The sequence below is a fragment of the Muscardinus avellanarius genome, assembly GCF_963383645.1.
Source record: "Muscardinus avellanarius genome assembly, chromosome: 9".
NCBI classification, from domain to species: Eukaryota; Metazoa; Chordata; class Mammalia; order Rodentia; family Gliridae; genus Muscardinus; species Muscardinus avellanarius.
Genome location: NC_137795.1, coordinates 52,126,223 through 52,153,289, shown reverse-complemented (window position 1 = coordinate 52,153,289; position 27,067 = coordinate 52,126,223). Strand labels below are relative to the sequence as shown.

The 27,067-nt window shown below is 37.2% G+C and overlaps 1 protein-coding gene across 1 annotated transcript in view; it reads left to right on the top strand.

Annotated features, from left to right (window-relative positions):
- The window catches only part of GNAT3 (G protein subunit alpha transducin 3), a gene marked incomplete at both ends in the record, with an annotated part of 51,514 nt that overhangs the window by 4,627 nt on the left and 19,820 nt on the right, over positions 1-27,067 (top strand). Inside the window, 3 exons of the mRNA XM_080701321.1 lie at positions 7,505-7,547; positions 12,708-12,849; positions 18,412-18,569. Of these exons, the coding sequence (XP_080557447.1) occupies positions 7,505-7,547; positions 12,708-12,849; positions 18,412-18,569 (343 nt within the window). The remainder of the gene's footprint in view (positions 1-7,504; positions 7,548-12,707; positions 12,850-18,411; positions 18,570-27,067) is intronic.

The window sequence follows — 27,067 nt, the reverse complement described above, 5'->3', positions numbered from 1 at the left end:
TACTTTAGAATCTGTGTTTTAAGTTAGTAAATTAACAAAAGAGGAGTTAATAGATATTTTTATTGAGGTTAAAAATCATATATATGTATATATACATAATAGCTTATGTATAAATATACATAGTTATAGTTACATATCTATAGAGAAAGTTTGTGTAAAAAAAGCTTTTTATATATATTATATATACATATCAGATATAGCATATACACACATGTAAAATGGCGCATGCTTGTAATCCCAGCATTTGGGAGGCTGAGACCAGAGAATTGTGGTTCACGGACAGCCTCAGCTACTTAGTGAGGTCCTTTGCAACTCAGTGAAACCCAGTTTCAAAATAAAGAATAAAAAATAGGACAGGGTGTGTAGGTTGGGGATTAAGTGCTCCTGGGTTCCATCCCCAGACCCCCCCCACACACACACACGCCAAAAAAAACTCAAAAAACAAAAAACCAAACTTTATCAACTGCAGGCTCATAGGTGAAGAATGTGATAAAGTGACTGGGGTGGGGGGGCAAGCTAAACATGGTCCCCATTATGAAAAGTATTCTATTTACAACCAGGCAGCAAATGAAGCAAACATATGCATCCCTAGCCCACTGTATCAGAATATAAGTGCTCTTCATAAATATTGTATCTACAGCACAATTGACATTTCAGAAGAACTTTGGCTCTTGCATGGAGTGTGGTTCAAATCAAGCCTGGCGTGGTGGTGCATGCTTGTAATCCCAGCATTTGGGAGGCTGAGACAGGAGGATTGTAGTTTGTGGACAGCCTTAGCTACTCAGTGAGGCCCTCTGCAACTTAGTGAGACCCTGTTTCAAAAAAAAAAAAAATAGGGCTGGGGATGTAGCTCAGAGGTAGACTGCCTCTGGGTTCCATCCTCAGTACCAGAGAGAGAGATAGATAGAGATAGAAGAAGAAGAAGAAGAAGAAGAAGAAGAAGAAGAAGAAGAAGAAGAAGAAGAAGAAGAAGAAGAAGAAGAAGAAGAAGAAGAAGAAGAAGAAGAAGAAGAAGAAGAAGAAGAAGAAGAAGAAGGAAAGAAAGAAAGAAAGAAAGAAAGAAAGAAAGAAAGAAAGAAAGAAAGAAAGAAAGAAAGGGAGAGGGAGACGGAGAGGGAGAGGGAGAGGGAGAGGGAGAGGGAGAGGGAGAGGGAGAGGGAGAGGGAGAGGGAGAGGGAGAGGGAGAGAGAGATCTAAAAATCATGTTCCACATGAAAAAAATTAAAGGAATGGAAGATACTATAATTGAAAAATGTCCTTGCAAAGATGGGAGTATTCTTAGAATATGAGAAAATGTTGAGAGCTTGCTATAAGTTATGGTACGTTCTAGACATTAATATCACAAACCCAAAGATATAAATATTAGTTACCCATTTTGATAAAAGAGGAAACTGATTCTCATAGAAATTAATTTTATCAAGACACTCATTCAAAGTCGAAAATGAGTGCAAGCCCATATTTTAAAAATTCTTATCCCACTTTCCCTCTGGAAATCCAAACTATTTGAAGAGTTGTCATACAGAAGAGACAGAATTTTGATGGTGGTCCATGAGATGGAGGAATAACGAGTGAAACAAAATCGTTTCAATAAAGATTATTAAAAAATGTTTACGGCTAACAGTCTATCCAACAGATGACAAGCTTACACTGTTACACAATGTCTATGAAAGCACATATCTATATTTTATTTTATTATTTTAGCATGTTGTACCAAGTGAACAATCCAGCCTTGTGTGAATTTAGCCCAAGTTCAGTATCAATATCATGTAGCATTGATATTTTTTATATTTGCACAAAAATATGAAATAAATTCCTAACTTATTCTTATTTAAAATAAAATGGCGATTATTAAATGATAAACTAAAACAGTTATTTGAAATATTATCTATCTAAAAGGAATGAATAAATATATTGTTAAAATTCCCTTAATGCCTCCTGACCCAGAAGGTAATATTAGTGAGAACCGCAATTTGGAGGAAGAGACTATTTCAGGACACTCAGCCTATGTGAACAAGTTGTTATGGTATCTATATTTGACTCTGTAAAATGACCTAATCCTACAAGAATGGAATGGTGATTGTGAACTGAGACCTACAACCACTGTGAGATGGGACTGAAGAGTTTATATCCAAAATAGCTTTGATATGAAGTTTAAGTAAAAAGAGACTTTAGATAGATTAGATTTTCTTTAGAATTTGTAGTTATTATATTGGACCTTCTTATAGATCACCATAGTCGCTACATAGAGCAAAGACAGTCCAGGGACCTTTTTATAAAAAAAAAAAACACCAAGAGAGACTATTAATTCTCAATATGTAGTTTACATAAAAGTTGCTGGTAGCCGGGCATGATCACACACACTTGTAATCCAAGTAGTTGGAAGGCTGAGACTGGAGGATCATAGGTTCATGACCAGCTTCAGCTACTTAGTGAGGCTCTCCACAACTTAGTGAGACCCTTTTAAAAAATAAAGAATAAAAAGTTGCTGGGCATGGTGGCACAAATTTGTAATCCCTGGGCTTGGGAGGCTGAGACAGGAGGATCGCACAGGTTTGAAGCCAGCCTCAGCTACTTAGTGAGGCTCTCAGCAACTTAGTGAGACCCTGTTTCCAAATAAAATATAAAAAAATAGGTCTGGGAGTATAGCCCAGTGGTAGAAAAGCCCCTGGGTTCTACCCCCAGTACCACAAAAATAAATAAATAAATAAAAATTATATATATAATAAAAATAAAATAAAGAATAAAAAGTAGAGTTGGTGTGTATTTCAGAGGTAGAATGCTCCTGTGTTCAATCCTCAGTATCATACACACACACACACACACACACACACACACACACACACACACAAACACACACACACACACACACACACACACACACACACAAGTTGCTGGTCATTTTAAAAGGTGATTATTTGGCCTGCCCTTAGACACATCATGGAATTCCCAGCTAAATTAAGAATAATTATGTAATAACATACTGTCTATCCTCAATTATTTTGGGGATATTCCAGGTCATAATGTCATCAATATGATTATCAATTGACTGCCAGTCTGAAAATTCAACCAACCCCAGATTAAATAATTCTAAAACAATTAAAAAAAAAATGAGCCCAGCATGGAGGTGCATGCCTGCAATCCTAATACATGGAAGGTCAAAACAGGATCACAGATTCAAAGACAGGGTGTCATAATAGAACAACTTATTTATTTGTTTATTTTTAATTTATTTATTTATAGTACTGGGGATTGAACATAGAGACATTCTACATCTCAGTCTTTTTTTCTGTTTATTTTTCTGTTTTTGTTTTTTGTGGTAATGGGGATGGAACTCAGATGCTACTATTTCTAATGTCTGCTTCTACTGTTAGAGATTTTTAAAGAAAAACTATCAAGGAGAATTTTCTAATTGTACTGGGTAACTTTCCACTCAAAGTAATGTATATCCTACAGCAAAGTGGGGCAAATTGTCTAAAGCCAGCAAACTAGATTAGTGTGGAGAATTCATTGGTTTGCTCTTTCCACTCTCAGAAACAACTCTTAGCCGTGCAAAAAGTATGAAGAATGTCTTCATATTCGAACATGATATTCGGGCATGATTTCATTTTATTTTTTCAGTTCCTAGACATTTTATTCTTGGGTATAGCCATCTCCATTAAATGAAGCAGTCATGCCTAATCTGTCAGTTAGTGGTGATTAGTCATATTAAGTAAAGTCTATGAAGAAATATGAACAAATTACTTAGCTTGATTTTTACATTCAACAACTATTTTGCTATTTCACTCCCAGTTGGTGTGGTGGCACACACCTGTAATTCCACTATTTGAGAGACTAATGTAGGAAAATTGCAGGTTGGGGGTGTAACACGGAGGTAAAAACACCCCTAGGTTCAAATCCCCCATTCCACATAGAGTGCACTAGAACAAAGTCATAAAGACAATTCTAAAGTTTTACCTAAGGTAAAGAATTTGTATATCATCATGAGGTGATGAACATTCCCCATAGCTTCACTAGTGTTATTTCCTTAATATTATAAAAGGTAGGCAGCTGATTTCAACAAGTACAGAAAAGATACATTTTAAAAAGTTGGGGCAACAAAACCTGCTGTGAAACAAACTCAAATTTAGGTGTAGCTATATCTATTCCAGGTTTTAAAAAACATTGTAAATTATATGAAAATGTTCCATTGATAAAAAGTACAAGTTTATAGAATTTATTTGTTTCATTGAGATTCTACAGAGTTAGGCACAGGTGCTTTGGATACATCGGTGAACTAAACAAAGATCTTTCCTGTGGAATTTACCTTGCAGTATCAGAGGGCAGATAAGAAAAATTAAAATCAATGTACTAAATAATAGTAAATATTTAGAAGAAAATATATGCCAAGGAAAAAGTGCAAATAGAATAGGATAAGGAGACTTGAGCTCTTGGGAACGGGTTATCATAATCAGCATACTTTTGTTTACATATAAATCATACTAGTTTGGGTAAAACAAGGTAGTTGACTGACAAGCTGGCAAAAGATATGTTTATGTTTATCCTGAATTCCAGTGTTGCTGAGACATTTGAAAACAGCTTCAGTTGTGTAACTTATAAATCTGCCCCAAATTAACGGGCATATTTAGTCTTCAAAGATGTACTGCAACCTAAATTCTGAAACAGCCCTAATTTATCAAGCTCTTTGCTTCTCCTACAGATAGAGAACTTAGTATTAGAAGACTAAAACTCAACTCACTGGCATTTTATATCACACCTTTGGTCTTTTTGTTTCAATATCATATTTTGTCAATAAATGTCAGTTGTAGACTGGGGACACGGTCTAAAAGATATGACCACATTAGTTGCAAAATGCTGAGTTTTCTTCATCAACACTTTAGAAACTAATTAGTAAATAAATCAAAAAATTTATAGCATAATTTACACTATTAGATTTTATTCATTTTGGTGACTTCCTGCTTTTCTCCTATTTGTGAATCCTGAACTTTAAAATTCCAAGAAGTTGCCAGGCATGGTGGTGCACGCTTGTAATCCCCGCGCTTGGGAGGCTGAGAGAGGAGGATCGTGCAGGTTCGAAGCCAGCCTCAGCTGGCTTAAGAGACCGTATTTCCAAATAAAATATAAAATAGGTCTGGGAGTGTAGCCTGAAGGTAGAAGGCCCCTGGGTTCCACCCCAGTACCAAAGAATAAAATAAAATTCCAAGAAGTTGCCTCAATTTACTTCTTTCCTTTGCTTACCCCCAACTCATCTAATATTTATAGACAAGTGTCTTAACTTCATTTTCTGTTGCTAACAACACAGTGCCAAGACTGGGCAAATTATGAAAAAAAGAAAGCTTTCTTTTGACTGATGTTTCTGGTTCTGGTGCAAGGTTAAAGGGCCATATCTGATAATGGCATTATGGTTGGCAGAGTTCCAAGGCAGCCAAGGGCATTTACTTGGTAAGAGACAGGGGAAAAGGAGAGAGAGAGAGAGAGAAAGAGAGAGAGAGAGAGGATATGAATATGAATCCTGGCAAAACTGGCTTTTATGGCAGATCCACCACCACCTGGTCCCATCTCTTACTATCCCTTCTTGGGGATTAAATTTCAACATGAGTTTCTAAGAGGACAAACCATTTTCCACCTAGAGTAATACATAAAAATTTCATCAAATTCTTTCATTTTCATTCTCTGAAATCATCGTTAGAATTTTTTCATGTGTATATCTATTTGTTTTTCTTTTTTTTTTTGCAAACTTCTTTATTTTCTATATACTTTCATTGGTGCATTGTAGTCTTACATCATAATGTGGTTGATAGTGATAGGGACATGCATGCACACAGCACTAAATGAGCTTCTCCCCCCACCCTACGTACCTCCCCATACACGATACTGAAACTGGAATTGGTAATTCTGCTTAAGTGTTTTCTTCATTAATTCTCCCTCCCCACAACATCACCTCCCCGACTCCTCCATCCCTCCACTAAGGTTTCTCCACCATCAGCTAAAATGCTTCTGTGTCCCAATTACTCCCTAACATCTATGTATACTTTTATTCCCTGTACATACTTTTAAACATTCTTAATGATAATCTTCTTGAGCCCACTGCACTTACACTATGGGCTACATATCCTATGTCTAAGACAAATGCTATAAATATCTTCTCTTGGTCAGCAGCTTGCCCATTTTTAATTTTGATGCAGTAAATTTGCAATAGTTCAAGATTTTGAAGATTTTTAATTTTAAATGTTCCTAGAACTTCAGTAATAGGTTTTATATGCATGTTTATGAGTGATTTCAAATTCATTTTTGATACCTTATGATGAGCCAATATTTTTCTATAGAGATGTTTAATTGCTTCAGCATCATTTGCTATATATACGTAGGGCATCTACAGTAGGAAATTAGATTGTTCTCTTTATGAAACACTGTACAGTTTTTAGATCGCTGGATTTTCAGGTAACATTGCCTTATCTTAATTTTACTCTATAGTTTGCAAATAATCGCATGTCTATTATATCCTAAGAGTTCTCTAACATCCTTGGTAAGGTAAGTATTCTGTTTATAGATGAGGGCTTTAAGAATTTAAAGAATTTACTAAAGATATATATACACACACACAAACACACTCATACACAGGCACAGAGGGATGGAAACAAAAACTTAAATCTAGTAAACCACATTCTCATTGAGTATTTGTCAATTTTCATTTCCCAAAGAAGTACTTGTTAGTGACAAGGGACAGTCAAGAATTATCCCCCAAAGGCCTTTGGACATGGTCTGAAAAAACCACTGGTTTTTCATTAAGCGTTCATAGTTTATCTTTTAAAAATCATATTTTTATTCCTCTTTAAATTGTACATAGAGTTGACTTGATACCAAAGTTAAAGTTTTACATTGTATATCATCAACTAAAATAGACATTCTAGATAAATGTAACAGATTTCTCTATATAATTACAATAGGTTCCTCACTCCTAAACCCCCCCCCACACATCTTCTTCTTACTCATAGGTAAGAAGGAATGTGCAAGGAATTTCGAGACATTCTCATATCAGTTTTTACACCCACCACTTCTTTAGGTTTGCAACTGCTATGTTGCAACAGCCTTCCTTTAAGTGGAAATAAATATATTTGCCCAAGGTAAATGGGCTGCTGGAGAGACAAGCTCACCCTGGAATCAGAATAGGTTATGAACAATTTGGGAAATAAAAAGTTATTGCCTTGTTATTTTTTATTCTCTTCCCATTTATTCAAATAGGATATAAAAGGAAACATTCTGAGAGGTTGAGAGTAACTTAGAGCCTGGGAATTGTGGGCCATTTCCTTTGGTTGCAAAGCTAGGAGATAGAAGCTTCTGAAATTATATGCAGATGTAATGGTAATATTTTTCTGATAGTGTCCAATCTTTGCTTTAAAACACATATTAGAAAAGGTGACTTAAAGATTTACAAACAAGTGATAGGCCTTCAAATTTGTACAAATCTGGTGTATCACTTGATAACATTTCTTTTTTTTGGTTGCAGGGGCAGGTGAATCTGGAAAAAGTACTATTGTTAAACAAATGAAGTAGGTACAGAACTATTTCAAATGCTTAATATTTGATGTCTGTCCATGTATTTGACCATTCTTAAAATAGTGCTTTTGGAAACGCTGATTGGTAATCTCTTCTAAATCACAGGTTATGACAAAGCTATCACAGTTCCTAGGTAAATATTCCTTCTAGCCTTCAAGAAAAAGCATAATAGATGAAGAATATTATGTTTTTCTTTTAAATTTTGCCTCTAAACAAAATAAATACTAAAAGCATTCATATTTTAATTGGATTAATCTGGGAATTATTTAGAGGTCTTACAATGTAGGCATCAACTACAAACAGTTAAAAATGTGTCAATCAAGCCAGACATGGTGATGCATGCGAGACAGGAGATCGCAGGTTCACAGACAGCCTCAGCTACTTAGTGAGGCCCTCTGTAACTTAGTGAGACCCTGTTTCAAAATAAAGAATAAAAAGAATAAAAAATAGGGCTGGGGGTGTAGCTAGGAGGTAGAATGCCCCTGGGTTCAATCCCCAGTAACAAACACACACACACACACACACATACACACACACACACACACACACACACACACACATACACACATAGTATATATAATATATATTTCAACCAGTGATCCATTTGAATTATTGAGTAACCATATTATTAATCTCATTGATATTTTGCCTATGTGAAAATGAAATGCAATTTTAAATGATCACTATGATAAATTTTAATTTTTTGCTTTTATATTCTCTACTCTTTCCCTTAAAATTAAATAATTAGACCTGAATTTCTACTTCTTATATTTTCTGTAATAAATACAAAAGTGCTATAAATAAAAAGTTCAATGTCCAAATGAATAAAATGGTGGTAGATAAGTAAAACTGGTTGAGTGAAACCTTACAACTTTGTCATTGCTAGAAAATCTTAGGAAATAATTGTTGCTGTTGAAGGAGGAGGAGCAGGAGGAGGAATAAATTTTTATCTTCTTTAAAATTATGTGCTAAAGCATTCCTTCAGATTATTAACTTAATAAGTGATCCCAGTCAATGATGTAACTGTCTGGTTACAATCTAAACCCCAGGTTTTTTCCTACTATGTTATAATTTAATGTAAATTGCATGTCAACAGTATTTTAAAACCCTCAATTTAGAAACCCATCACCTATATTTGCAGAGAATGTATGACATTTCCTTTTCAGTCTCTGGTCTCCAAAAAACAGACCTCCTTCATGCGGTTCTCTGATCAGAATACTTTTGAGTTCTCAAGTCCATCCTAGCAACTAAGTCATCTCTCATTTATTTATAACATCACTACCCTGTTCTGCTTTTTCTTTCAGTTTGTAATCATACTTGTATCTATCTTATCTTTTTATGTCTCCATTTTTAAGTTCAAATACAGCAAAAGAAAAGAAAAAGTGACCAATTATTTGGCTACAAATAATACATTAAACTATAAAGAAAATTAGTCAAAAAATAGAAAAAAGGAAAATATATAATAAATATGATAATTGAGTACCCTAATAACCAATAGGTTGTTAAATAAAACAGTAAACTGCCTAATATAGATAAGTGGGAAAGTCTATGAGCAGATGGTTCACAAAAATCAAAATTAGAAGCTGGGCATGGTGGTACACACTTGTAATTCCAGTACTTGGGAGGCTGAGACAGGGGATCACAGGTTCTCTGCTAGCCTCAGCTACATAGTGAGGTTTCCACAACTTAGTGAGACCATGTTTCAAAATAAAGAATAAAAAATAGGGCTGGGGTGTACTTCGGAGGAAGAATGCCTCTAGGTTCAATCACCAGTACCACAAAAAATTAAAATATCTACTAAACTGAATGTAAGTAAATAATATAATTGAATTTCACTAATTATAATACTAAACTATAAATCAATAATTAGGTGCTTTAACTCTTAGCAAATTTACAAATGGTAATTTAAAAATAATATTACTAAGCCGAGTGTTGTGGGGCATGCCTGTAATCCCAGCACTTGGGAGGCAGAGACAGGAGGATAGCACAGGTTCGAAGCCAGCCTCAGCTACTTAATGAGGTTCTCAGCAGCTTAGTGAGACCCTGTTTCCAAATAAAGTAGAAAATAGGTCTGGGAGTATAGCCTGGAGGTAGAAAGCCTCTGGGTTCCACCCCCAGTACCATCAAAAAACTAAAACATAAAAATAATATTACTAAATAAAAGTGAGGTTTTGAGAAATAAATATTTTTGAACTGTGTGTGGTGGCTCATTTCTGTAATCCTAGTACTTGGGAGGCTGAGGCAGAAGGATCACAGTACAAGAACGAAGGAAGGAAGGAAGGAAGGAAGGAAGGAAGGAAGGAAGGAAGGAAGGAAGGAAGGAAGGATTCTCACCATTATTTGTAAAATTATTATATTATGGAAATTTTACAAAAATAATTATTTTAAAAATGCATAATAAGCCAGAAAAAATATAGTTATCATTTAAATATATTTCTCAGAAATTTCAATAATAATTAAAAGTAGGCCACTGTGAAATAAAGTAATTTAAATATATAAGATATAAAAATGTATGTATAATAAAGATATTATTTATTATTATTATTATTATTATTATTATTATTTTGGTAGTACTGAGGTTCCTGGAAGCCCTTCTACCTCCGGGCTACACTCCCAGACCTATATATATTATATATATATTTATATATATATAATATATATATTTATATATTTAAAAATAAAATATAAATATAAATTCTTTATTTTATATAAAATATAAATTCTTTATTTTTATATAAATATATATTTATATATATTTATATTTATATATAAATATATATAAATATAAATATATATATATATATTTTTTTTTAAATTTGGAAACAGGGTCTCTTAAGCCAGTGCGGCTGGCTTCAAACCTGCGTGATTCACCTGTCTTCATCTCCCAAGCGCGGGGATTGCAAGTGTGCGTCACCACGACCAGCTTATGTTATTATTTAAAATGATGAAATATAGAATATAATAAGGTACATAAGTTGAAAGAATACACAAGAAAATAGTTTGTAAAATTATACGACTATTCATCCTTCAATTGCAATATTATGCAACCATTACATTTGCATATGAGAAATTTAAGTTACTATAGATCTTGATACATATTGAAAACTTGATAATTTAAAACACCTATTTGCTCATACTAATATTTCTATCTAGAATAATCTGTGAATATAACTGTCTTCCAGATATAATTATTTTGATCATTTGACCATCTAGGAATAATTATTTTTCCATCCTTTGCTCCTGGAAAACCTTCCTTAGTATCTTATATTCACTCATAATAGAGTTTTACTTTGTTTTATTTTCTTCTTCTTTTTTTTTTTTTGTATGTATGTGTAGATGCACACAGGGGGTGTGGGAAGGCTCAAGATTGACCCCAGGGCATTCTATCTCTGAGATAAACCCCAGCCCTGTTTTATTTATTTTTTTACTTGATACAGGGTCTTCCTAAGTTTTAATGGTCCTGCTAAATTGCTAAGGCTGGCCTTGAACTTGCAATTCTCCTGTTTCAGCCTTCCAAATACTGATTTACAGGCATGCACTACTACTCCTGGCTCATTCTTTTTTCTTTTCTTGCCCTTCTTACCACATTTAGAGGTAATTGCTATAAATTTTACATATAAGAGAAATAAAATATGCTTTTTTGTTTATAAACCAATACTAATAGAACTTTATACAATGATAGGAAAGTTCTATATCTATGCTCTCCTTAAAGGTACCCGTAGCCAACATGTAGCTTTCGTAGCCACCTAAATGTCACTAGTGTGATTGAAGAACTATCTTATTTTATTTAATGCAGCTAGTGTGCACACAATTGTACAAGGAGCTCTGATCTGTATGGTTTGGAGTCAGAGAGATGAGTATGATTCATTCATTCTCTTTAGCACATATAATGCAGTGTGTTACAGAAAATGCCCAGAAAAGCTTATTAATTTGAATATAACTAGAAAAGAGCTTGTAGCTAGAGGGCTCTAGGTCACAGAAATTTATGTGTAGCTCATGGAAAATTCATGTTGCTTAATGCCCACTTCAACTGGACATTTTTAATTCAGCTTGCATCATTTTGTTTTGTGATGGTTGTTTCTTCGTCTTCTGATATAAAGGGAGCCATGAGAACTTGTTCAATCAAGAAAACCTAAATGCTGCAAGTTTATTTTGTATTACTAGTTTAACTAAATAATTTAAAAATCTTCCCAATTCAATTTTTATCTCAGATTTCTTTGTTGAACTTAATTCCTGATCTGACCATAAAGATGTTTCACTGCATTTTTCTGTCTATATTATTTGTTTAGTAAAGAAAAGCTGCATTTATTTGCAATTAAATCTAAATAAGTAAAGTGCCTTTATGACTTTCATCTCCAAATCCTTGTTTGATAAACAACAAGAAGAAAAAAGAGAAAAGAATAAGTACATGATACACAGCAGCAATGCAAAAAGCATAATTAGCACAGCCATAATTTTAACTTCTAATATATAAATCTATTTTAAGCTATTATTCCAGTGTTAGTAAAGCCTTGGCATGACTCAATCAGTGGAAGGAAGAGAAGAGTTCAGCCAAATACAACGTCTAGATATTTCAACTTGAGAACTCAGTGGCACGTACACACATGGAGAGGAGACAAGGAATTTAATAGAGGGTGATTACCTCCATTGAAAACTGCCTCACTAATGCTGTAAATAGAAAGCAGGCACTCCTATTTTCCAGGGTGTCTTAAGTGATAGGAAAAGACATGAATGGTCTACTAAATGACTTCACTTCCTCATGACATCCTGTTGTAAGCACAGCTCAGGTTCAGAACTCTGTATATATCTTTGTCCTGGAAATGTGGGAATGTTTCTCCTGTAAGAGAAATGTGCGTTCTAAGTACAATCTTCATAATTTACCCAGTTAAAAAAGTGTTATATCTACAGCAAATACCAAATCCTCTTCATATTTCACATGAATGGCCCAGAAAGAAAATTCTGTGTTAAAGGAATAATGATAATAAAAATACAAAAATATAACATTGCCCATACCTCGTATATACATATGTGATTTAAATTCTTCCTTCTAATGACTATGTACGATAATCTTATTCTAGGAATTTATTGTTGATGTGCTTTAGTGTTACAATCAATGGTTCATCTCACAAAAACTTTTCATGTTTAAATTATAGGATCATCCATAAGAATGGTTACAGTGAGCAAGAATGCATGGAGTTCAAAGCAGTAGTTTACAGTAACACCTTGCAGTCCATCCTCGCCATTGTTAAAGCCATGACTACACTTGGAATTGATTATGTAAATCCCAGAAGTGCTGTAAGTACAGAAATGATGACAATTACAGCTCCCACAACAGAGTTTGAGCCACAAATTTGTGGGAATTAAAACGATTGTAGTTCTAGTCAATATCAAACATTTTAAACACACAATAAGAATTTTGGAGCCATTACATCTGTCTTGCCTTGCTTTCTTGAATAGAACTCTTTTTTATTGTGCATCATAATTTTACCTAATATTCACTGCTATCCTAAAGATCAAACCTAACACCAATCTTATACTATAAGAAAGGAAAATATTCATAATATTTTTGTATATAATGTATTGACAAAATTGAATCTGTAATTCCTAGCATGAATCATTTCATAGGGACTATAAACATTTTAAATAATAACAACACCATAATTATCATCAATGATCAATGATAAATATAAAAACTGTGTGGCAATAGAAAATTGCTATTTAATTTTTTATTTTGGTACTGTGGATTAAAATTTGAGGCATTCTACCTCTGAGCTAAATGCCCAGCCCTTTTGATTTTTTATTTTGGAACAGGGTCTTGCTAGCTAGCTCCACTTTCCTTCTCACGTGTAAAAGGGGATCTTAGAAGAACTGAGCTCCAAGATCTTTTTATTCCTTTATCATTATGTGACTTAGCAACCACATTCTACTTAAAGGTAGTTCAATTATCTCTGACCCTACATTTTCCTAGGAACTCAAGATTTTTAAACTGGCCCTTAAAAGGGAACTTAGTATAAACTGGCTGTGGTGGTGCATGCCTACAATCTCAGTTCTTGGAAAGCTGAGAAAAGGAGATCACAGGTTTAAGGCCAGCTTCAGCAAGTTAACAAGACCTTTAGCAACTTAGTGAGATACTGTTTCAAAATAAAAAATAAAAAGGGTTAAGGGTGTATATTGGTGGTAGAATGCCCCTGTGTTCAATCTCCAGCATGCATATGTGTGCGCGCTCACAAATACACACACACACACACACACACACACACACACACACACACACACCCCTAGTTCTTATAACCCCTGTTTATTTATTTGTTTGTTTGTTTGTTTGTTTGTTTATTTATTTATTTATTATTTTTGTGGTACTGGGGTTCCTGGAAACCCTTCTACCTCCAGGCTACACTCCCAGACCTACTCTTTATATTTTTTTTGTTTGGAAACAGGGTCTCCTAAGCCAGCAAGGCTGGCTTCGAACCTGCGCAATCCTCCTGTCTTTGCCTCCCAAGTGCGAGGATTACAAGCGTGCGCCACCACGCCCAGCAACCCCTGTGATTTAAAGATGAGAAAAATAAAGACCAAAGAAGATTCATTGGTTTACATTAAGTAGCTAAAAGTTTAGAGAAAAAAGGCCACATCTCCTGGCTTCCACTACAGTGCTTTTCCCTAGGCAAAACCTTTTTCTTTCCAGTACTTATAATGATTAGAAATATTTATTTTTTTTTCCAGGCAATAATAGTTACTGAAGTAGACATACCTTCCAAATTCCTTTGGCAATAATTTAATGGTGTTGAAATTTGCATGTATAATATTTTATGTATTTATATCAGAGAAGTTGGAAATCACAACATTCACGTTGTTACTTTTCTTAAATAGGCATGCGTTGCACAGCTCTGTGTTTGCAAATCAGGGATGCCAGACCACACTAAATACCTGCAATCTGTTGGCTAAGAGACTTAATGATCTGGCACAATTGTGGCCTGAAAAATCACAAATTCTACACATTGCTGCCACTATGTCAACCAAAACTAAAAATAAGTAACATTTATTCAAACAGTACCTTGAATAATATAAAAAACGCAACTTCTGCAGCCCTACGCAACTGCCACAACTTCTCCGGAGTGTCTATGTCCTCAAGTGTCAGACATCCTGGTTGTCAGGCACTGCATAGCTCCTATTTTGATTTTGACTGATATAAACATTTGCAGTTCCAAGCACATTCTTTATTGTTTAATTTTAAGATTAATGTGCTCTCTACCTGGTTTAATTGTTCACTCAACAGATTAATTGCTAAGTACTCCCAACGTGTGGCGTTCAGAGTTCTGATTACCTTTTGATTTGTTTATACAAGTGTGTGTATTTTTTTTCATAACCACGTGCACATCATCCCACAGACCCCCATTCAAGGAAAGTCCTGATAGAAAATTTACATCAGCTGTACTAGTAATTGGCTCTATGAAGTCTGGACATGTTCCTAAATTCTTTCAAGTTTTAGTTTTTTTATACACAAAATCTTAGTGCTTTTCTCATTGAATTACAATTAAAGGAAGAAGCAAAAATCTACCTTTGCAGAATATTGCCAAATGTAAGCTCCCAGCAATTACTAGCTATTATATTTTTTCAAAATAATCTTGAATAGAGGCTCATTGAAATTTATGTATTTAAAATTAGTCATCCAACATCACTTGAAAAATAATATTTCTCATTAAGCTATTATTTTTGTGGTGGGCATTGGGTTGGATACTGGGGGGATACTGAGCACTCAGCAGCAACTGAGATAGAAATAGTCTTTGTCTTCAAGTTTGAAGTTTAACAAAAAATTCCAAAGAATCTGCTATTTCAGAATGGCAGCTGGGAGGAGCGTGGAGCTCTACAGATCCTGATTTATAGAATTTCTGGGAAAAGAAACACTAACACCAAGTATTCATGCAGGAATAACTACTTTTCATGCATTAATTTAAAAAGTAAAAATTACAGCCGGGAGTGGTGGCGCACGCTTGTAATCCCCGCGCTGGGAGGCGGAGACAGGAGGATGGCGTAGGTTCGAAGCCAGCCGCGCTGGCGTAAGAAACCCTGTTTCAAAAATATACAAAAAATATAGGTCTGGGAGTGTAGCCCGGAGGTAGAAGGGCTTCCAGGAACCCCAGTACCACAAAAAAAAAAAAAAAAAGTAAAAATTACAGAAAGACAAATGTTAATCTGATAGCGTATTTCTTTGGGGAAGGTGCTAGTGTTGAAGGCGTGGTCAAAGAGGACTTCTGGACATTTAAATATTTAAAGTGAGACTTTATATGCCATTGTCAACATGGTCCACATTATGATGTGAGACTATAGTGTACCAATAAATAAAATAAATAAAAAAGCGAAACTCCATTCAGGATCCCTATACAAATAAAGTGTATTTCAATTTAAAATGAAATATTTTAAAAGATAGGAAAGAGTACATTGGTTTATGAAGAAATGCTGGCCAGGCATGTAATATTTTCCCTTTAGGGATTGAACTGCTTGGGCAGCTGTTTCACTGAAACATTTGTCCTAATAGCACTTTTGTAGTGAAAAGAACCCATTAGAACCCTGCCAATAGAAGAGACCTGATCATATTTCACTGGATTTGCAGTTTTCTCTCACATCTAACTGATAGGGAGAAAGTCTTAAAAAAATGTTATCCTATGTTGATATAAGAAAATGGGGTCAATCCTTCATTTGGACCATTTAATAGTTAGCTAGACACAGTGTGTTTTTAACAATAAAATGTGATTTTGAAGAAAGATAAAGTAGGAATTTTTTCAGTCTTGACAGTCTAACAAAAAGATATACCTTAATTTTTATACAAAAAACAGATTTCTGATAAAATGACTAAATAAACCTGTCTTCAAATTAATATAATAATACATTGAATCCTATAAGAAAAGCAGCAGACTCTTATTGAACATACTTCATTCCTAGCAGTCTGATATTACTTTTAATGTTTCTGGGTTTGACTTGTCTTCTGATGCTATTGTATGTATTGGTTTAGCAAATTAATATTTTTAGAGTTTTTAGATCCCCACATGTAAATGGAGAAAATATAGTGTTTATCTTAATAATGTTATTGTGAGGATTATATTAGATATTTTATGTGCTCTTTTATAAATTGTTCTGATAAGCCACCAATGTTGTGTCCCTATTGCACGAATGTTATATAAATGGAATCGCGCAGTGTATCATATTTGAGTCTGGTTTCCTTCACTCAGAATGATGCTTCTGAGGCTTACCCATGTCGTTTGCATGAATAGTTCATTCCCTTTTGTTGCTGAACATATCCTGTTTCATTGGTGTGTCATAGTTTATTTCTGTATTCTCTACACTAGAGGTATATTTGGGTTGCTTCCAATTTAACAATTCTGAATAAAGTTGAGTTGTATAAAGAAAAAAAATAAAAAAATAAATTGTTGTGATAATATTCATTAGAAGGATTACAGGTCTGAAAGAACATGAACTTTGGAGTCTGGACTACCAGGCATTGAGCCCAGATTCCACCATTTGCCTGAGCTATTACTATTATCAATTTAATTGCTCTGAAACTTAAATTTTTTTTTTTTTTTTTTTTTTTTTTTTTTGGTGGTACTGGGATTCCTGGAAACCTTTTTACTTTCGGGCTACACTCCCAGACCTGTTTTATATTTTTATTTGGAAACAGGGTCTCTTAAGCCAGAGCGGCTGGCTTCAAACCTGCATGATCCTCTTGACTCTGCCTCCCAAGCTCAGGGATTACAAGCGTGAGCCAACACGCCTGGCTCAAATTCTTAATCTTTAAAAAAAAAAAAGTTTTTTTTGTCATAAGAGTCTTAATTATTATTTTAAATAAATTGTAGACCATAATAAACCCAGTAGGTTTAGTTTATTTACTCCACAAACTTTTACTTCCCTTTTCCCTTGTAGCTTCCAAATAGCAAATAACAGAACTAACACAGTAGTTGCTTTATTCTTTTCTTTTTTAAAAATTTCTTAATCATTGCTTCAAAGGAATGCATTCTGTACCTACAAGGAAATTTAAAAGCTTTGTGTAGATCTAACTGTTTATCTTTGCTTATTTATATAATTACAAAGAAGTACCGAAATGATATTGTATATTAATATAATATATATGTGTGTATATGTGTGTATGTATGTGTGTATGTATGTACAAATATATATATATACATATATATATATGTATATATATATATTTATATATGGATTTATTTCCCATTTTTCCTCTAATTCTTTTTTTTTTTTTTTTTGGTACTGATGGTGGAACCTAGGGTCTTTTCTACATTTTGATTACACTCCCAGACCTATTTTATACTTTATTTGGAAAGAGAGTCTCACTAAGTTGCTGAGAGCCTCACTAAGTAGCCCAGGCTGGCTTCAAACCTGTTTATTTTTCTGTTTCAGCCTCCCAAGCCTGGGAATACAAGCCTGTACCACCATTCCTGGTGACTCTATTTCTTACATTTTTTTCTTGAAAATATGTATGGCTATCATTTGTAAAAGACAAAATGCTAGCTTAGATAATTTCCATTATTCTTACCCCCAGAACTCAATGCATGTGTACCAAAGTATTAGCATTTTTGACATTATATTCAAAAGTCAATAGTATAGACCAAAATATATTAATTTCTCCATAAAATATTTTGCAGTTTTTGCAGAGAAGTACTTTTATGGAAATCCACCAGCTATTATAAGGAACTTTAACTGTATAGATTTTAACACATTTTGAAAAGATATTCAGTGGAATTATTACTGAAAGAAATAAAATAAAAATAATCAAATTAAAATATTCTATTAAAAACAAAATTAGATGGCAAATTTCCCATTTTTATCCTTATCAAAACATCTTTTTAGGAAGATCAACAACAACTTTGTACAATGGCAAATACCCTAGAAGATGGTTCCATGACACCTCAACTGGCTGAAATAATAAAACGACTATGGGGAGATCCAGGAATTCAAGCCTGCTTTGAAAGGGCATCTGAATACCAGCTCAATGACTCAGCAGCTTAGTAAGTGAACTCGCTTTAGGAATTGCAATTGAGACACAATTTCATAATTCTGTATACTATATACTGTGCATTTCTTTCTTTTTTATTTTTTTAATTAATTAATTAATTTATTTTTTAAATTGGTGCATTGTAGTCATATATCAATCACATTGGAGTACAAGACTTGAGAGGATATACAAGCACACATCATCCAATTAGCCCTCATCCAGCCCCCATCCCATTCCCTCCCCCTCCCTCGATCCCATGCTTCTTTGATGATTAACTTTGATACATTTGTTTATGTACCTCCTGCGTTTTAAAGGGGCTCCGTCCTCCACTATTACATACCCTCTGATTGGTCATATTAGTTGCTTCACTATAGGGCCCTTTATATAGCTCAACCTCTTCCTGTTGCCCCTTTCCTCCTAGTTAGTGCTGATTAAGAGAAGCGTCTGATTTATATTTTCTGCGATATTTCTCTGTGCATGCTGCATTGCAAGTACCAATCCCACTCTTGATGGCCCCAGTAGTGGCCTGGCTATTCAGTGGACTGATCCAGACCTTGCTGGCTCAAGCAGTGGCCTTGCCTCATGGGAGGCCCCGGTTCTGGTCTTGCTGGCCCCGACACCGGCCTAACCCCTCAGCTGGCTTCAATCCTGGCCTTGGAGGCTGCAGGAATGGCCTTGCATCACTGCAGGCTCCGATGCTGGCCTTGCTGGCCCCTGCACAGGCCTAACCCCTTGGCAAGATTCCGATCCCAGCCTCGGAGGCCCCAGCACCAGCCTAGCCTCACGGCAGGCTCTGATGCCGGCGTCGTTGGCCCCAGCACTGGCCTAACCCCTCGGCAGGTTCTTATCCTGGCCTCGGAGGCCCCAGTACCAGCCTTGCCTCATGGCAGGCTCCGATGCCGGCCTCGCTGGCGCCAGCAACAGCCTAACCCCTCGGCAGGTTCCGATCCTGGCCTTGGAGGCCCCAGCACTGGCCATGCCTCATGGCAGGCTCCGATGCTGGCCTCGCTGGCCCCAGCACCGGTCTAACACTTCGGCAGGCTCTTATCCTGGCCTTGGAGGCCCCAGTACCAGCCTTGCCTCATGGCAGGCTCCAATGCCGGCCTCGCTGGCCCCAGCACCGGCCTAACCCCTCGGCAGGCCCTTATCCTGGCCTCAGAGGCCCCAGTACTGGCCTTGCCACAAGGCAGGCTCCGATCCCGGCCTCGGAGGCCTCAGCACTGGCCTTGCCTCACGGCAGGCTACGATGCCGGCCTCACTGGCCCCAGCTCTGGCCTAACCCCTTGGCAGGCTCTGATCCTGGCCTCAGAGGCCCCAGCACCGGCCTTGCCTCACAGCAGGCTCCGATGCCGGCCTCGCTGGCCCCAGCACCGGCCTAACCCCTCGGCAGGCTCTTATTCTGGCCTCGGAGGCCCCAGTACCGCCCTTGCCTCACGGCAGGCTCCAATGCTGGCCTCGCGGTCCCCAGCACCGACCTAACCCCTTGGCAGGCTCTGATCCCGGCCGTGGAGGCCCCGGTACTGGCCATGCCTCACAAAAGGCTCCGATGCTGGCCTCACCTCACAAAAGGCTCCGATGCTGACCTCGCTGGCCCCAGCACCGGCCTAACCCCTCGGCAGGCTCTTATCCCGGCCTCGGAGGCCCCAGCACCGGCCTTGCCTCACCGCAGGCTCCGATGCCGGCCTCACTGGCCCCAGCTCCGGCCTAACCCCTTGGCAGGCTCCAATCCCATCCTCGGAGGCCCCATTAACGGCCTTGCCTCAAGGCAGACTCCGATCCCGGCCTCGGAGGCCCCAGCACCAGCCTAGCCTCATGGCACGCTCCGATGCCAGCCTCACTGGCCCCAGCCCCGGCCTAACCCCTCGGCAGGCTCTTATCCTGGCCTCGGAGGCCCCAGAACTGGCCTTGCCTCACGGTACACTCTGATGCTGGCCTCGCTGGCCTCAGCATCGGCCTAACCCCTCAGCAGGCTCTTATGCTGGCCTCGGAGTCCCCAGCACCGGCCTTGCCTCACGGCAGGCTCCGATGCCGGCCACGCTGGCCCCAGCACCAGCCTAACCCCTCGGCAGGCTCCAATCCTGGCCACGGAAGCCTCAGTAGTGGCCTTGCCTCACAGCAAGCTCCGATGTTGGCCACTGGCCCCGGCACCCGCCTAACCCCTCAGCAGGTTCCGATCACTGTCTCTGTGGTTATTATTTCAAAGGTTCCAGGTGTAATGTATCAGATCTCTGCCTCCCCTGAGTACTGGCCACTGCCATTGCCACTGCCTCCACCATTTCACATCCTTCCCAGGCTCTTATTCCATTCTGAATATTGTCCAGTGTTCCTAAGCATGAGTGACGGTAGCGTTCGACATTTGGTGTAATTTCTCCAAAAAAATGAGGTTGGTAGGATACGGTTTCTGCTTCTCCTGAATACAAGTCTCCACCACCATCACGGAGACCTGTTTCAACACCAGCTTTCTCCTTGGTCTCTGCTAAACTCTCTCCTTACAGGTGATGTCCGAGATTCTTAACAATATAGGGAAATAGCAGTCCTCCTTCAGGGGAATTTTTCCATAAGTTCCAGTGCATTTAGTTAAGTTTTGTCTGCATCTCCAGTGTCCTGGCATCCGCCATGGCTTTCTTAACTCCTCTCCGATATTTTTCTTTTTCTTTTTCTGTTCCTTTTTTTTTTTTTTTTTTTTTTTTAAATAAGAGAAGACAGTATATGTGGTTTGAGGAGGTAGTGGGATCAGGCACTCACTCAGTAGCACTGTAACCCAGTTGGTTTCCCCATGGGTCAAGAGTGCTCCGCACTACTCTGCCTGGGGCCCAGGGTCCCGCAACCCGGGCCCCGGCTGGCGTGCTCTGCAAGACCCCCGCCCGGAACCCAGGGTACTGAGCCTGGTTTCTCCAGGGGTCTGGCGTGCTACACGCAGTTCGGCCTGGGGCCCAGAGTCCCAAGACCCGGGCCCCGGCTGGCGTGCCCCGTGTGACCCCAGCCCGAAACCCAGCGTCTTACTGGGCCCGGTTTCTCCAGGGGTCTGGCGTGCTACGAGCAGTTCGGCCACATTGCTCTTGAAGGAAAGTGGTTTTTTTTCTTTTTTTATGAAGGTGAGTGTGGATGTCATTCTGAGATTTCAAAAACTTGTTAACTACTTTTTTAAGTGTCTGAGTGTCTGCACATTTTAATAGTAAAAGGGATCTCTGCAGTGTAGTAAAATATTACTTACCTACATTAACCATTGTTAAAGGCAGTCACAAGAAGTTGGAATCTAATTTACATAATATGCCCATAAAATGTTGCTTGGTAAATTTCAGGGGAGGGAAGGAGAGAAAAACACATAGGTATTGGTAAGCTGTAATTAACATATTTGGTTTAGATGTTAATTTTGAATTATTTTTCCCTTATAATTTTGAAAGAAATATACTTTTTTTTGTTTTGATGGTCCTGGGGTTTCTGGACACCCTTCTACCTCTGGGCTATACTCCCAGATCTATTTTATATTTTTTTATTTGGAAACAGGGTCTTTTAAGCCAGGATTCCTCCTGTCTCCGTCTTCCTTCCAAGCATGGGGATGACAAGCTTGTGCACTACCACGCCTGGCAGAAATAGACTTTCAATTATGCTACCATTATGTTTGTCAAATCCTTTGATCTCTCATAGCAAAAGGCTATCTACAACTCACATAGTCAAAAATGGGCCAATAGAATGACATTTATTATACATTTAGCTTTATTTCTTTTGTTAAATATTTAAAATATTCTTTCTATCCCAAAATAGATTAATTTTTTAAATATTTATGTTCTTCAAGTTATATACAGCTAAACATGCAGTTACATTGATTTTGTAAAAGTTGCCCATATTGTTATAGTTTTTTCCTACCCAGATTAATCTACACAGAAGTAAAATAACAATAAAAAAGCTGATTTCTCTCCGTGTTTCAGAAATGTGTATAAGCTAAAAAATGTAACTGTTAACATTTTCCTGCCTTTTAGTATCCTTAAGGGCAAATTAAGTTGAAACTTGTTAAGTAAAGTTAGCAAAAGCCATTTGATTCCTTCAAAAAATTTGAACAGGGGTTTTTACAAATACTGAATTACACTTGTAAATCTAAATATAAAATCAGATGGGTACAATATCACATGCCTGTTTCATATGAATTACATAGAGCATTGTCTCTAACATTTCTTTCCTTTATTGAGGGAGCAGCTATAATATTTGTTGTTTTCTGAACTCTAGAGGTCCCCCAAACTGGGGATTCAAAGAGATGAACCTAATTAGAGTAAAAAAAAAGGAATATTGAATGTTGTGATTAGCAACATAGCCACCCCATCAATTCTAGTAAAATGAAAAGATACTCAGCAGTGGCAAGCAGGGGAAAGCTTTCCGTTTTACTGAGTGGGATCATCTACTGCACTGTTTAAATTCCACATGCTTCAGCCGGGCGTGGTGGCGCACACTTGTAATCCCCGCGCTTGAGAGGCTGAGAAAGGAGGATCGCACAGGTTCGAAGCCAGCCTCAGCTACTTAGTGAGGCTTTCAGCAACTTAGTGAGACCCTGTTTCCAAATAAAATATAAAAAAGGTCTGGGAGTATAGCCCAGGGTAGAAAGCCTCTGGGTTCCACCCCCAATAGCACCCCCCCAAAAAAAAATTCCACATGCTTTAAGAATTATTATGGACTTCACCAGGAAAGATACCATTTTTATATGACTAGAAAAAGAATCAAGTATTTTTAATGATTTAAGCCATACGTTTTAAGAGTCCTCATTTGGTCTAAGTTTTACACTACAAGCTTGAACACTCAAATTCTCTCTTTGTTTATTAAAATGAGCATTTTAAATGCAAATTTGTCAGGCTGCTAAGGCCTCTGCTTTGCCTGAAATCATTTGTAGATGCAAATACAAATGCATTAAAACTTTTATTTATCATTAAAATGAATTTAATTTTTATTTTGGTAGATATGCTTATTTATTTATTTTTAACTCAGGCATGAACCAAATCCCTAATAGTATATCCATTGTATATGGAGGCTAAGTCAATGAAGAAATTCACAAAGAGATTGGTTTCCCCAAAGAGAAAACAAAAAACTAGAAAAACTTGTCTATATCTTCTTTGAAACATATATATTGTGATTTATCACTCTTGGTTTTTTTTTTTTTTTTTTTTTTGGATACTGGGGATGGAACTCGAGGCATTCTACTTCCAAGTTATATCCCCAGCCCTATTTTATTCCTTATTTTATTTTATTTTTTTATTTTTTTATTTTTTTTTTGGGGGGGGGGTCCCAAAGTGGATGTTCTTTTTACCTTCATTACATCTGTGAGAAATTTATCAATTTTATTTTATATTTTCAGAACCAAGTGGTTTTTTATCCATTTTTATGTTTTAATTAATTTTTATTTTCTCTTTAGTGCTCTTTCTGTCTGATTGGATTTTTCTAACATCTTGATAGAAAGGCTTGCCTTTTGCTGTTGGCAAGCCTTTGTCCTTTAAGTCTATTAACTTGTCTGTATACGTTTGAAAACATCTCATAAATGTTGCATGATTTTTATGACTTTCTTTTTTTTATTTTTTTTATTTTTTCATATTTATTTTTAATTGGTGCACTGTATTCATACATCATAGTGGGATACATACTTTTGTAGACATACATGCACACATTGCCCAGTCAGCCCCCACCCGATCCCCACCCCGTTCTCTCCCTATCCCCCCCTCCTATGCTTGGCTTAGTAGTTGACATCTAGTATTATGGCAATTTATCCAAAATTAAAAATGATAATCTCTCATAACAGTTTCATTTGTCTGATACCAAGCTTTTGATGACTTAAAGATAACATTTCAATATTTCTTTTTGCTTTCTTTCTTACCAGAGAATCTATTTTTTTTCTATTTTTTAGGTGAAACTATCATATATTTATATATTTATTTTTCATAAAAAAAAATCTATCCTAATATGGAATATGGACTCTAGGTACCCACATCGATCTTGAAAAAGAACAAAGCTAGAAGATATATATTTTCTGATTTCAAACCATATAAAGCTACAATAATTGAAACAGTGTAGTACTATTCTAAAGGCAGATATATAAACCATTGGAGTTAAATAAAAGCCTAGACCTAAATTCTTCCCTATATTGTCGTTATTTTTGACAAGGTTTCCACGAATATTTGGTGGTAGAAATAATAATCTTTTAACTAAATATTGTTGAAACATAATAATTACATGGAAAAGAATAAAATTGGACCCTTACCTAATCCCATATACAAGTATTAACTCAAAATAGAGAAAAGACCTAAATATAAATCTTAAGACTATAAACTTTTAGGAGAAAATCTGGGTCATAAAACCTCACAACATTGAAATTGGCAGTGATTTCTTGGTTATGATTTCAATGGCACAGGCAACAGAAGAGTATACAAACTCCCTAAAAAATAAAAAACATATTGTATATCCAAAGACAATGTAAACAGAGTTAAGAGTTACTAATAGAATGGGATAAAATATTTCCAAATGCTATATCTGAAGGTATATTAATATTCCAACTAGAAATCCTAAAAATTAACAACAATAAAGGCAAACAATACCCTTTAGAGATAAGTAACAGACTAACATAAATAATGAATCTCCACAGATAACCAATCTTAGTTGTCTGTTGGATGGAAAATCTTGTTTCTCTAGTTCTGATGTGTGTTACCTATTTCTTCTTTGTAGTTAATCTCTTTGAGTATTTTCTCTAGTGCTGGTTTTGAAGACATAAATTCCTTCAGTTTCTGTTTGTCATGGAAGCTTCTTATTTCTCCATCTAATTTGATAGAAAGTTTTGCTGGGTAGGAAATTTTTGGCTGGAAGTTGTTTTCTTTCAGAGTTTGGAATATGTTACTCCAAGCCCTTCTGGCTCTCATAACTTGGTTTGGGAAGTCTGGAGTGATTCTAATTCGTTTGCCTCTGAATGTCACTTGGCCCTTTGCTTTTGTTGCCTTTAAGATTCTCTGCTTGGCTTCCACATTGGTCATTTTGACAATTATGTGGCGTGGGGATCCTCTTCTCCGATCCTGTCTAAAGGGAGTTCTATAAGTTTCCTGGACCTGCGTATCGACCTCTTGCTCTATGTCTGGAAAATTTTCTGCTATTACTTCCTTGAAGAGATTGTTGATCCCTTTAGTTTCACTTTCTTTTCCCTCCTCTATTCCAATTATTCTTAGGTTAGCTCTCTTAAAATGGGCCCATATTTCTTCAATATCAGATTCCTGCTGTCGGATATTTTTTCCTAGATTAGAAACTATGCGTTCATTTTTGGAATGATCATCTTCTAAGAGCGAGATTCTGTTCTCCATGTGTTCTAATCGGTTGTTTGTGCTTTGAATTGAGGCCTTTACTTCATTAATTGCATCCTTTATCTCTTTTTGGCTCTCTCTGAGTTCTTTTCGAAGCACCTCTATTATTTCTACAGTTATTTTCCTGATTTGATCTTCTAGAAATCTCTGATTTTCTGTTTTATCGGGTTCTGATGTTGTGGGGTTGTGAGCATTCATTGCTCCAGTATTATTCCTCTTTCCCATGATTTCGGAAGTTTGTGCCTTCTCTGGGTTCTTCCCTTGGGTCACTATGACTTCACTTAAGGTGCTCTGGATCTCGAGTCAGTAGTATCTCAGACTCCACTACTCCTTTACTGGGTTGTATCACAGAGTCTCTGACCCAGAGAGTCGATAGAGGCTGCTTTAGACCGTGGGGGTTGCCAGGTTGCACGTTCTCCTATGGTGTGATATCACTGCCACCGCCCCTCTCCCACTGGGTCAAGTCCCAGTGAGTACAGTACTGGGATTCCTCTGCTGTGGCCCGCAATTTGACTCACTGTTCTTGAGTACGCAGATGTAGCTGTAGTGAATTCGCTGCTGCTGCCGCCAGTGGCAATATGGCGCCGCTGCTACGCACTCGGCTGTTGGGCTGGCGTTTTTTTTTTTCTTGATTTTGATTTCCACTCTGAATTCCTGCAGCGTGTGCTGAGCTCAGACACTGGGAGCTTTAGATGTCCTCTGCGCAGAGAAATCCCGCCTGGCTGTTCCACAGCGGCTCCCCTCGGCTTGCTGTGGCCGTCCCGTGAATTCGCCGGCAGTATGGCGCTGCTGCCGCGTCCTCGGGTGGGAAGCCACGTCCTCGGGCGTGAGGATCTCCTCTGTGGCTCTGTTCTCAGTCCGCTTTCTCTCTGGAGCCTGGTGATTTTTTTTGTTTTTCTGGTGATGTTGTTTTCTGGCTTTGAAAGGCGCTGATTTTGTGGTAATGGATATTTGTTGTTAGCGGGGCTCTTAAGCCCCGCTTTTCTCGGTCGCCATCTTCCCGGAAGTCTCTATTCCTTATTTTAAAACAGGGTCTCACTGAGTTGTAAAGGGCCTCACTAAGTAGCTGAGGATGTCTGCAAACCTTGATCCTCCTTTCTCAGCCTCCCAAATGCTAGCATTACAAGTGTGCGCCACCACGCCCAGCTAAATAACTCTTTTAAGTCACTGTGCTAGATGCAAGGCATAA